The sequence below is a fragment of the Pan paniscus genome, chromosome 8 (genome assembly GCF_029289425.2).
Source record: "Pan paniscus chromosome 8, NHGRI_mPanPan1-v2.0_pri, whole genome shotgun sequence".
Classification (NCBI taxonomy): Eukaryota; Metazoa; Chordata; class Mammalia; order Primates; family Hominidae; genus Pan; species Pan paniscus.
In genome coordinates, this window is record NC_073257.2 from 89,999,136 (window position 1) to 90,012,779 (window position 13,644).

The 13,644-nt window shown below is 48.8% G+C and overlaps 1 protein-coding gene across 2 annotated transcripts in view; it reads right to left on the reverse strand.

Annotated features, from left to right (window-relative positions):
- Positions 1–13,644, reverse strand: part of DLG5 (discs large MAGUK scaffold protein 5) — a 135,917-nt gene that overhangs the window by 59,831 nt on the left and 62,442 nt on the right. The window contains exons 3-5 of one of the 2 annotated variants that reach the window (XM_008965579.4): positions 6,368–6,530; positions 3,875–4,006; positions 3,001–3,184 (exon numbers count right to left, since the gene is read on the reverse strand). In XM_008965579.4, coding sequence (XP_008963827.2) covers positions 3,001–3,184; positions 3,875–4,006; positions 6,368–6,530 — 479 coding nt within the window. Of the gene's footprint in view, positions 1–3,000; positions 3,185–3,874; positions 4,019–6,367; positions 6,531–13,644 lie in introns of both variants that reach the window. The other variant, XM_008965578.4, reaches the window with a different exon arrangement.

Sequence of the window (13,644 nt, forward strand, 5' to 3'; positions counted from 1 at the left end):
ACTATAGCATGGATCAGTACTGCATTCCTTGTTATGCTGAATAATATTCCATTGTATGGATAGATCACATTTTATTTATCCATTCATCGGTCAGTAGACCTTTGGGTTGTTACCGGTTTTGGGCTGCTATGAATATTCACACCTCAAGTTTCTGTGTGGACGTATATTTTCAGTTCTCCTGGGTGCACACCTAGGAGTGTCGCTGGGAGGTCACCTGTTAGCTCTGTTTAGTTTTTTGAGGAATCACTAGGCTGCCTTTCACAGTGGCTGTATCATTTATTCCCACCCACAACGTATGCAGGTCCCAATTTCTACACATCCTGGATGAGGCAGATTTAAACTCAGACTTGACAGGATTAGAATAATATCATTAACGACCACAACACTGACTGAGTGCCTCATACACACGGGCACGCGGCGCAGTGCCTTCTACGCAGTGTCTTCATGACAGCCATACAGACCAATTCTCCTACACTGAGATGTGCCAACCTCGCGCTTTCTAGCAAGGCTGTGGGGCTTCCCTTGGACCGAGGTGGAGCCACATACACCTCTGAAATGATGACTCTCTCAAGGAAGTACAGAATCCAAACTAAACCCCAAGGCAAAATGTTACCTGAGCCAAGCGTAGACCAAGAAGAACAAACTGCCGGCAGGCAAAACAGCAAGAAAACAAAGCACACAGCAGGGTGCAGGTGAAGGCCGGGAGAGGCCGCCTGCCCTCAGGTGGGGGAAGTTACCACGCACCCCAGGGCAGAGAAGGGGCTCAAACCCTTAGAGGGCCATCCCCTCGGGCAGCTTCCTGGGAGCTTTGTTTCGACACAGCACTGCCATCCTTACCTGCTTCACACGCAAGATTCCTCCAAAGGATTTCTTTTGAGGTTAAAAATATTTTTGCCTCTTTAGAAACTGAAAACCTACAGTCTTTAAATGTTTGCTCCAGGAAGCTCCACTGACAGGCACAAGGAAGGGTCCCTGCAGGGGGAATGGGTTGTGGGCAGTACTGACCAGAGCTAGCACGGCACTTTCTACTCTCTCATTTCATCCTTAGAGAAATGCTCCAAGAGCACCACCCCCACCTCCTGAATCTATAAAGGGTGGGAAGCGTGTTGTCACAGCTTCTCTGTGCCATGCAGCAGGTGCGAGAAGGGACAGTCTTCCTGCTGCCGGCTTTCCATTACCAAGGCTCAGTCAAGACCTATGGGCTAAATACCAACCTTTGCCCCAGCCACTGGGCCTGACCTCACATGACCAATTCCCCTAATCAGAGGGCACACAAAAAATACTTCTAATAGCTCCAAGTATATCCATCTTAGGGTCTCTTGCTGAGCCTGCCCTGGTTACTCCACATAAAACCTCAATCAATATCGGAGAAAGGAAAATAAACAGCAACTTTTTCAACAGAAGCAAGTTTTTCAGTGGAATACAGTTTCATTGGAATATGGAATACTCCTTTTATCTAAACAATTAAACCTTAAAGCCATTAGGCAAAGCAGAGCAAGACAAGGACCTACACTAGGGCAGGTCGCCCCAGAGGGGATATCACAGCTGGCATGGAAAGAGGAGTGGGTCCTGGCATGGCATGAGGAGACCAGGCCTGACAGAGAGAAGGCATGGGGTGGAAGAGCCCACAAAGGGTCAGGAGGAGATGGGAACGGGATGGGGGACTGCAGAGGGCATGGGAGGCAGCTACACATGGGGGATTGACCAAGTAAACAAATTAAGAATAACAGGAATTGGCTGGGTGTGATGGCTCACACCTGTAATCCCAGCACTTTGGGAGGCCAAGGTGGGTGGATCATGAGGTCAGGAGATCAAGACCATCCTGGACAACATGGTGAACCCCTCTCTCTACTAAAAATACAAAAATCAGCCGGGTATGGTGGCATGTGCCTGTAGTCCCAGCTGCTAAGGAGGCTGAGGCAGGAGAATCGCTTGAACCCAGGACGCAGAGGTTGCAGTGAGCCAAAATCACACTACTGCACTCCAGCCTGGGTGACAGAGCGAACTCTGTCTCAAAAAAAATAAATAAATAAAATAACAGGAATCACATTTGTCACTGTTTGTTTGTTTGTTTGTTTGTTTGAGGCGGAGTCTCGCTCTGTCACCCAGGCTGGAGTGCAGTGGCGCAATCTTGGCTCACTGCATGCTCCGCCTGCCGGGTTCACGCCATTCTCCTGCCTCAGCCTCCCAAGTAGCTGGGACTACAGGTGCCCACCACCACGCCCGGCTAATTTTTTGTATTTTTAGTAGAGATGGGGTTTCGCCATGTTAGGATGGTCTCGATCTCCTGACCTCGTGATCTGCCTGCCTCGGCCTCCCAAAGTGCTGGGACTACAGGCGTGAGCCACCGCACCCGGCCTTGTCACTGATGTTTTTAAAGGAAGTTACAAAAATAAAATAGGTGGAAACCAAAATGAACCTGTGGTCTTGGATTAGAATTGAAAGTGTCAATGCGAACTCATGGCTTTCAATCTACCTGTCTGATATAGAAATACAGATATACATATGTGTATGTATGTATGTATATGTGCCTGTGTGTATGTGTACACTTAGCTACTCCCTACTTCTTTCCACTAAGAGGGCCGAGAAACAGTGCCAACCCAAGCTACAAGCACATCCAGCAATTGGTTGGCTGTGTTTTTTTCATCAGAGACAGTGTCTCACTCCTTCGCCCAAGCTGGGGTGCAGTGGCATGATCATAGCTCACTATAACCTCAGATTCCTGGGCTCCAATGATCCTCCTGCCTCAACCTCCTGAGTAGCTAGGACTACAGGTGTGCCACCATGTCCAGCTAATTTTTTTTTTTTTTGTAGAGATGGGATCTTGCCATGTTGCCCAGGCTCATCTCAAGCAATCTCTCACCTTGGTCTTCCAAAGCACTGGGATCACAGATGTGAGCCAACGTGCCCGGCCCAGCATTTACTTCTCAATACTATTCTCCATTAAAAGGAATGAGGACTACTTGGGAGAAATGGCCAGTCTCCAGGGGCTGGGCCTACCTGCTGCTGCTGGGCACGGAGGTCACCGATCTCCTTCTGGTCCTCCTCGTGGAGCCGCTTCATGTCCTCCCACGACTGCTGCAGCAGGTTTCGCTCCCGCAGCAGCTGCCCATTCTCCCGCCTCAGCATGTCCACGTCATCCTTCAGCCGAGTCTGGTCACTCAGGAGCCGGCTGTGGAGTGTGCTGAAACACCCGGTACATGCTCAGTGAGCCCCAGCCAGCCCCTCACACCCTGCCCCACCCCAGGGCATCACCAGCCTCAGGTCCCAACACTTCCCGTAGATACAGCGGACAGGAGCCAATGGCAGGTAGGTCTGTAGCACTCAGAGGCAAGCCAAAACCTGCTAACAGCCCAATTCCAGAAACATCCAAATCACCACTTACAAACCTGACACCAAAAAGGGCACATGTATCTCCAGGGAAGGGAGACAGGCCCCTCTGGTACAGACCTAGTGCCTCCAAATACTGGGGCCTGGACAGATATCAGCAGGTGGGCAGGCAAAGACCCTCAGAGGGATGCTGGGAGACCAAAGGGAAACACCTCTTGGGCCTACCCTACAAGAAGAAGCTGCAGTAGGGCCCCTGGACAGAGACCCAGAGGCCTGCCTGAGCCCTGCTGCATGTTCTGAATCACTTTCATGCCTGCCAGGTCTCTGAAGCTGGCAATAAGATGTGAAGGATTAATAGCCTTGTTTTACACTTAGGAAAACTGAGGCCCAAAGGCACAAATCCACCTGCTGTAGGCAGACTGCTTGCTGCTTGCACAGGGACAGGACTAGAACCAGAACCCCTGGCTACTAAGTCCAGAGAAAAGAAGGGCAAAGGCAGCTGTCTGTGGGTGTTGGAGGCCCTGGCCAAGCAGGCCTCACTCACTGGTAGAAGTCAGTCTCCTTGGCCACCTCCTCACACCTCTTCAAGGCGTTGGTGTGCTGGTTCTGCAGGCTCTGCAGGTCCGACATGGCTCGCACGCACTGGATCTTCAGCCTCTCATAGTCAGGATTCAGCCTGTGGTAGGGCCTGGCCCAGAGAGCGAATGGCCCCATGAACACAGGCCCCAGGATTCACACGGATAGGGGAGCCAGGTCCTGGATTAGGCCAGCCCAGTGGTTCCCCAGTACTGGTCTTCTATGCACCACACACACCTGGGTGTTTGTTAAACTCAGATGTCCTGGCCTCACTCAGACCCACAGAATCAGAATCCCTAGGATGGAGGGAGCCGTGGTTGCCTGAGCAACCTGCATGGGCCTGGAGAGCTAAGAAGGTGCCAACTTGTTCTGCAGGAGCTTCCAGGAGTCTGTACAACAGGTCTGAGTCCACCAGAAACCTGTGATGAAATGTCTCTTCTCTGTAGGCTCGGCGTGACAGCTCGTGCCTGTAATCCCAGCACTTTGGGAGGCTGAGGCAGGTGGATCACTTGAAGCCAGGGGTTTGAGACCAGCCTGAGCAACATGGTGAAACCCCGCCTCTACAAAAAAAATACAAAAATTAGCCTGGTGTGGTGGCATGCGCCTGTAGTCCCACCTACTCAGGAGGCTAACGTGGGAGGATCACTTGAGCCCAGGAGGTCGAGGATGCAGTGAGCCGAGATCACACCACTGCACTCCAGCCTGGGCAACAGAGAGGATCCTGTCTCAAAAATAATTACTAAATAAATAAATAAATAAAAGTAAAATATTAAAGAAAAGAAATTTCTCCTCTCTTTAGAACAATGACTCTCAATCTTGGGTACACATTAAAATACCAATGCCCAGATCAATTACATTAGCATATCTGAGGATAAAACCCAAACGTGAGGATTTTTTAAAAACTCCCCAGGGTATTCCAATGTGCAACCAAGGTTAAGAACACTGGCCATGAGCAGTGATCTCAGAGTGGGGTTCCCAGACCTGCAGCACAGTATCACCTGGGAACTTGTCACAAATAGACATTCTCAGGCCTAGCCCCAGCCCCAGCCCTCCTGAGTCAGGTGTTCTGAAGGGAGGGAAAGAGAGGCAATGATCTGTGCATTAACAAGCTCTGTGGATGATTCTGGGGCATGCTCAAGTTTAAGGACCCTTTTTCTAGAGCAGAGGTCAGCAAACTTTTTTTGCAAAAGGCCACACAGTAAATACTTTAGGCTTTGCACACTACATAGTTTCTGTTGCAACCACTCGACTCCACCTTTGTAGCAGGAAAGCAGTCACAGACACTTTGTAACCAATGAGCATGGCTGTGTTCCAATAAAACTTCATTTATAAAACAGGCAGTGGGCCCGTGGGCCATAGTGTGCCAACTCTCATGTGCTAGCACATCCACGTCTTCACTCATCCTGCCTTCGGGCCAGCTGACTGAGGGGCATATCCTCATAAACACAAGCTCAGGGATCAGGCTCTGCAGCTCTGGCATAATCCCAGAGGCACAAAGTGCAGAGGCATAGACCCTTACTCCTGAAGGAAAGAGGTGAAACTGAAGTGTTTACACCAAGCCCCTCTCCCCTCCAGACCTCTACCAGCATGGGAGCTAAAGGATAAACCACTCTCTGGCCCTCCTCCTTCCCAGAAAGTCCTCTTAGATCATGCAGGTAGATAAAGACTCTCTCTGCCCCACCCTATGGGCCACCCTTCCCTGGTATCTACCTCTAAATCACAACAAAAGCGGCAAACATTTTCTTCAAAGCAACAAAGACACCAGGTACAATGTGCTCTGTTTAAAACACATCATGTGGGGCCAGACACTGTGGCTCACGCCTGCAATTCCAGCACTCTGGGAGGCCAAGGCAGGAGGATCACTGGAGCCTAGAAGCTCAAGACCAGCCTGGGCAAAAAAGAAAGACCCTGCTGCTACAAAAAAATTAAAAAAAAAAAAATTAGTTGGGCGTGGTGGCACACACCTATAGTCCCAGCTACTTGGAAGGCTGAGGTGGGAGGTTCACTTGAGCCGGGGAGGTCAAAACTGCATTGAACCATGATTGTGCCACTGCCTTCTAGCCCAGGCAACAGAGCAAGACCCCGTCTCAAAAAACAAATAAAACACATGTGTGACAGGGAACAATTAATATGTTTACCAACCACATAAAGCTTCACTCAACTTAGGCAGGTCTAGGAGACAGTGGTAGGGACACACACACACACACACACGAGCTGACTTTGCACACAAGCACACCACTATCAGGGGCCTCGCCACATATGGGATGGGGACCTGCCCCACAAGAAGCCTGTGGGTCCTGCCCCTGGGAAGCATTTCTGGACATGAGGTGGGGGAAAGGGGACACTCAGGCAGCGCAGCCTGGACCCCCAGGAGCCAGGGGTGTTTGGGGGTGACAGCACCAGCATCGGGGTAGTAATCCCAACCATGGGGCCTGGGCAGGGGAGACGGCGCAATTACTACCTCTTGTCAAAGGCCATGCCATGCGTAGCAAAGGCCAGGCGCTTGCGGAGCTCGTTTCTCTCCCGGGTCATCAGCCGCAGCTGAATGGAGAGGTTCTCCACCTTCTCATTCACTTGCCGGTCAGTGAGGAGGGGTGGTGGGGACGGCGCCTTCCCGGTAGTGCCTGCGGAAGGGGAATAATAAAATGAACTTGTGTTCATCTGGCATTCACGAGGCGCCTGGTGCTGTTCTGAGCTGTTGGCTTGTGTTAGCTATTCGTGACCCAACAAGTGGGTCCTCTTAGCATTCCCCTTTCACAGATGAGAACACTGAGCCACAGACGGTAGCAGGTAGAACTGAAAGTGAGTGCAGGGCATCTGGCTCCAGCATCCAAGCACTCAACAACCCCCAGTAACCGCCCCAGCAAGGACCCTAAAGACGCGCACTCTCTCCCCAACCTGGCTTTCACACCTCCAGGATGCGACTGTTTTGGCCGTGATCCTTGCATCCTCCCCTGGTTTGGAAATATCAGCTGTTACCCACCACTAAGCCTGGCACATGGAGCAGGACAGACCAACCTGTGCCCTGACGAGAGTGGAAGGCATGGCTCGAGGAGAAAGGCACACCTGAAATCCAATGACGCTACTAAGGACCAGGGCAGCTGGGGCCCAAGGGCCGTGTCCCCGCCCTCCTCGACCAGGGCTGGACAGTGCACGGCTCCCTTTTTGCAAGCCGTCCACCCGCCTGAAAGACCTGCCCAACCAGCCCAGGCGTGCAGGCTAAGAGGAGGGCTGCTGGCTCCCAGCTGAGGTCAGTGTGACGCAATTCAAGTTGGTCCTGATGCCTCCAGGCTACTTAACCCTCACCAGCCCTCATCACCCACCCTAGGACTGAGTGTCCTACAGGGAGCCCCACACCTTATGCTCCTAGCAGGCAACAGCCACCGCTGCCACCACCACCTCTGATAAGATCCAAATCCATCTCTAGGAAGAAAGCACCTCATCCCAGGAGAAGAGACTAATCCATGGTGCTTTTATATTGAACCCTGTCAATATGTCTACCTGATATCTCAATCAACCCTTAGAGACCCTTGTTGGGGTCAGAGGAGCTCACAGCAACCATCCAATTTGTGGATGGGATCTGGCAGGCTGACTCGTGTCAGGGGACACAGTGTCTGTTCCGCACTGGACCCACAACGCACAAAGGGCATAGGACATGATAGGTCTTCTGATTCTCTGTGCTGTCCTGACCACCCCTGTCCCACTGATCCTTGTTGGTCAAATGTTCATGCAAACCAAGAGTCCCCCAACCCAAGACAAAAGCAGTGGCTTGGGGCCTTCCAGAAGGGCCAGAGAGGATAGGGAGCTCAGGGCCAGGCATGACAAGCCAGACCACAGTGGGAGGAGGATCCTCAACTCCCAGTGCTGTGCTTTTCAGTCTTTTCAGGTTGTGGAACCCCAACCACTTGACTCCAGCACCCCCTGAAATGCACGACAGTCATGTGCCACGTAACGACGTTTCAGTCAATGATGGACCACATGTAGGACGTGGTCCCATAAGATTATAATAGAGTTAGAAACAAAAGAAATATGTATTTAAAAAAAAAAAGATTAAATCACATCTCTACAAAAAATACAAAAATTAGCCAAGAGTGGTGGCTCATGCCTGTAATCCAAGCACTCTGGGAGGCCAAGGCAGACGGATCCCTTGAGCTCAGGAGTTTGAGACCAGCCTGGGCAACATGGCGAAACCCCGTCTCTAACAAAAAATACCAAAAAATTAGCTGGGTGTGGTGGCACGTGCCTAGAGTCACAGCTACTTGGGAGGCTGAGGTGGGAGGATCGCCTGAGCCCAGGACGTCAAGGCTGCAGTGAGCCGAGATCACACCACTGTATTCCAGCCTGGGTGACAAAGCAAGAACTTCTCTCTAAAAAAATAAATTAAAAGATTACCATGGAGATGAAAAATTCCTGTCACCTAATGACGTCTTGTTGATCCTGACCCTCTGTAGCCCTAGGCTAATATATGAATATATTTGTGTCTTAGTTTTTAACAAAAAAAGTACGAAAAAATTAAACATTTTTAAAATAGAAAAAGCCTATAGAATAAGGATATAAAGAAAGAAAATATTCAGCTGTACAATGTGTTTGTGTGTATTCTTTTTGTGTGTGTTTGTTTTTTTGAGACAGGGTCTTGTTGTCACCCAGGCTGGAGTACAGTGGCACAGTCTCGGCTCACTATAACCTCTGCCTCCTGGGCTCAAGCGATCCTCTCACCTCAGCCTCCTAAGTAGCTGGGACTACAGGCATGTGCCACCACACCCAGCTAATTTTTTTGTATTTTTTGTTAGAGACGGGGTTTCGCTATGTTGCCCAGGCTGGTCTCAAACTTCTGAGCTCAAGGGATCTGCCTGCCTTGGCCTCCCAAAGTGGTCGGATTACAGGCGTGAGCCACCACACCCGGCCCAATGTGTTTGTGTTTTAAGCTAAGTGTTATTACAAAACAGTCAAAAAGTTAAAAAAATATAAAGTTTATAAAGTAAAAAAGTTACAGTAAGCTACAGTTTACTACTGAAGAAAGAAAAATATTTTCTGTAAGTCGAATATAGCCTAAGTGTACAGTGTTTACAAAGCCTACAGCAGTGTACAGTCATGTTTTAGGCCCTCACATTCTCTCTCCACGCACTCACTGACTTACCCAGAGTAACTTCAGGTCCTGCAAGCTCCATTCATGTAAGTGCCCTGTACAGGTGGACCATTTTTTATCTTTTATTCTGTACTGTTGCTGCAGCTTTTCTTTTCTATGTATAGACACACAAATACTTACCATTGTGTTACAACTGGCTACCGTAGCCAGTACAGTACCATGCTGCACAGGTTTGCAGCTCAGGAGCAACAGGCCATATCGTGTAGCCTAGGTATGGGGTAGATACCATCTAAGTTTGTGTAAGCACACTCATGTTTACACAACAACTAAATTACCAAATGACAACGCATTTCTCAGAATGTGTCCCTGTCATTAAGCAACACAGACTGTGTTTAAAAGCCACCAGCACCACGACAGCCAGGATTTCTCTGCTCCAGGCCGCACCTTTGGGGTCAAAATATTCTTTGGCGGTGAGGCCAGGGGTCAGCATTTCCTCTCCCCAAAGGGGTCTCCTCTGCAGCTTCGAAGCCTTCCCACACCTTTCCACCAAGAGACCCTGAGCTTCACTGCTTCCCCCAGCAGTTTTGTGGGTCAGGTGGGTGATGGTGCTGAGTCATCTGACTGACCATAACCTACCTGACTCTCCAACAAGTGGAGCTTCCTTTGAACGTGCCTGCTACTCAACCTCTAACCAAGCCCAGGGGGAGGTTATGTTCCAGGCATTGATTTCACCTTCACAACAACCTCACAAGTGTGTACTGATAACATCGTCCCCATTTCACAGGTGATAAACTGAGGCCCAGCAAGGTTAGGTAATTGACTCAAGTGCCCAGGCAGTCTGGATTCTAAACACATGCACTTCACCCTCATGCCTCGCTGCCTCCCAAATAACAACCACCAGTAGCACACAATGCAAGCCTGGCAGGTTTTGGGTTTTTTTGTTTGGTTTTGTTTTTTTGAGACAGAGTTTCACTCTTGTTGCCCAGGCTGGAGTGTAGTGGCGCGATCTCGGCTCACCGCAACCTCCACCTCCTGGGTTCAAGCGATTGTCCTGCCTCAGCCTACCAAGTAGCTGGGATTATAGGCATGCGCCACCATGCCCGGCTAATTTTTTGTATTTAGTAGAGATGGAATTTCACCATGTTGGCCAGGCTGGTCTCAAACTCCTGACCTCAGGAGTGGGTGATCCACCCACTCACCTTGGCCTCCCAAAATGCTGGGATTACAGGCGTGAGGCACCGCACCCGGCCATGCCTGGCAGTTTTTGAAATGCTTTTCATACATTATCCCATTTCGATCCTCATAAGGTAGATATCACTGTTATCCTCATTTTGCACATCAGGAAACACAATCTTACCAAGGTTAAATAGTGTGTCCAGGTCACAGAGCTATGGAATATGGAATATGGACCTCTAAATGATCCTAGAACCCAAGGTATTAACCTCAAAACTTGCACATTTTTGGATCTTAGGACCTCTGTACTTATCTGGCACTCCAAAGAGCTCTTGTTCACAGACGTTATGTCTAATAAAATTTACAAGATTAGAAATTAAAACCAAGAAGAATTTTTAAATATTTATTTATTTTTTAAAAAATCAAAACTCCATTATATATTGACATAAGATTTTTTATGAGACATTAACCACCCTTTCCATTACAAAACAAAGCAATGCGGCAGGAACAGCATCATTGCTTTGCATTTTGTTACACAGGCTGTTTAACATCCAGCTTCACAGAGACAGCTGGAGTCTCATCTCTGTGTAATGTCACACACCCAGGATGGAACCTTTAGAAAACTAGACTCTACACCCATGTGAGGATGGAAGCAGAAAAGACCAGTGACATCCTAGTATCATTATGAAAACAGTCTCACCTCACGAGCCCTCTGAAAGGACCTCAGGGACATCAGGCCACACTTTCAGAATGGCTATTCTATGCTATAGTCAAGTTCAAGAAATAGCAGAGAAACATCAAATGTCCAGTTTCACAACAGAAAAGCACCACCAGGCCCAGTAACCTGCCTTTGGGGAGACAAGAAATTTTGAATTTTCATCCCCATTGTGTAAACGAGGCAACATAAAGATGCAGCCCTGGCTTTCAAAGAAGCTGGAGAGAGGAGAGGAGGCGGCAGGACAGAAGGAGGGGCCCAGAGCCATCCCAACACACCCCATCTCTGTCTCCAGACGTCTCAGTCTATAGCCATGAGGACCTGGGGGTGGCTGGCCACACAGATAAAGTAGCAATGACATGTGCCAAGCACTGCCCAAGCACTGGGTTCTGTGCTAAAGACACTCTACCTTCAACTCATTAATCTCCACAGCTCCCTACTGGGGTTGTGCTAGGATTGAGAAACACGTCAGAAAGACTACATGGCTAGGAAAATGGGATTCCCACGCACACTCAGCTCTGACGCCAGAGCCAACACCTCAACCACTCCACAACAATGCCTCCTAATAGGGAAGGATTCTTGTTCCACTTCTCTTGGCCCAAAGGCTTGAGCATACAGGACACATACAGAAAGTAAGGTCAACCAGACCCAAGATCCATCACACACCAGGCTCTCAGACCCAGCAGAAAGTGCAGCCGATGCCTCCGGCCTTTTGTAATTGGGGGATGGGGAGGGCCAAGGAGGGCCACAGGGGACCTCATGACCAATCTCAAGATGTGCTACGCCCAGAAGTTCCAAAAGAACAGCAAGGGTTGCAGAAAATCCTCTCAATCCCCATTCAACTGAAGTTTTTGTCTTTTTACCTGCATCTAGAGGTTGACAGATATTCTGAAAATGATGCAGTCCTACCATCCAAATGGTTGTCAGGATCCCTCAAATGGCCACCAAGACCAAATTCTACAGCAAAGGAGCTCACTACTTCCCAGCAGAGCCCATCTTATCTCTCTCCCTAAAATTATGCCCTCTACTGAGTTAATCTGTCCCTGGACATTCCCTCCACTGACCCTTGATCTAACCCCTAAGGGCCACAGGGAACAACTGGATTTCTTGTATGCAATAGACCTGCAAGCATTTGAAGACAACCATGAAGTTCCTTTACCACCATATGCCCATCAGAATGGCTAAAATAAAAAGCAATGCCACCAAATGCTGGCAAGGATACAGCTGGATTCTCAAAACTGGAATTCTCAAACACTGCTGATGAGAATACAAAGTCATGCAGCCACTTCAGAAAACAGTTTGACAGTTTCTTATAAAGCTAAACATGCAATTGCCATACCACCCAGCAATCCCATTCTTAGGTATTTTACCCAGGAGAAACGAGAATTTATGTTCAAACAAAAACCAGCACACAGCTGTTCAGAGCAGCTAGGGAATGAATAAACAACTGTGTTATGTCCTTATGATGGAGTATTACTCTGCAATGAAAAGGGATGAATGACTAATACAACTGCGGACGCACACAGGGTGTGGGGGAAGCTGGAATGCCCTGCGTTAATCAAAAGAAGCCTGACTCTAAAAGCTACATACTACACAACCATTCATATGACATTCTGGGAAGGGCAACACTACAGGGACAGAAAAGAGATGAGTGGCTGCCAAGGACTGAAGGTGGGGAAAGGGCAGATTGCAAAAGTGCAGAGGGAATTTTTAAGATACAGAGGGCAGTGTTTTGCATCTTAAAAGTAGCAATGGTTGCATGACTATTTGTCAAAACTTGAACTGTATACTTACAAAAAATACATTTTACTGTATGTAAATTATATCTCAATGAACATAACCTTAACAAAAAAAAATTTCTTTTTTGAGACAGGGTCTTGCTCTGTCACCCAGGCTAGAGTGCAGTGACACAATCAAGGCTCACTGCAACCTCCACCTCCTGGGCTCAAGCAATCCTCCCACCTCAGCCTCCCAAGCAGCTGGGACTACAGGGGTGTGCTACCATGCCTGGCTAATTATTATTATTTTTATTTATTGTAGCGACAGGGCCCCACTATGTTGCCCAGGCTAGTCTCAAACTCCTGGGCTCAAGCAATCCTCCTGCCTTGGCCTCCCAAAGTGCTGGGATTATAGGTTTGAGCAACCACACCTAGCCTATTTTTTTAAGAAAACCAAACTGTGATGCCCTGAATGAAGCCATCATCCTAAGAGTGATGTTGACAGGTAAAGAGATGAGGACCAACCTCCTCTGCTGTCACTGTGGTTATTTACAGTAAACTTTTTAAAAACAGGCAAAACAAAAACTAACATAAAGCTGGGTTGTCAACAAAAGCCTCCAAAGTAGCTGCCAACAAAAGCTTCCAATGCAGTTCTAACCTTGTGCAGTTGTTCTTCTGGACTCAAACGCAAAGCTGTCAACTCTCCCGTGACCTCAGGCTTTCCTTACCCAAGTCTGGCAACCACTGGAGAAGGAGGCAGATTGTCCTTTTCCTTTTGGTGTTCAGGATCAGATTTCAGAGGTAAGGGATTTGGTTTGGACTAAAATGGCCCAAAACAGGAAGACACCAGATCAGGAGCAGGCTCTGGATGGAGACAAAGAGCAGCCAGCCCTGCGCTGCTCTTTTCACCCCCATTTTGTAAAGGAGGCAACAGGAAGACACAGCCCTGGCTTACGAGGAAGCTGGAAGAGGAGAGAAGGAAGCAGGACAGAAGGAAGGGGCTCAGAGCCGTCCCAACACAACCCATCCCAGTCTCCAGCCATGAG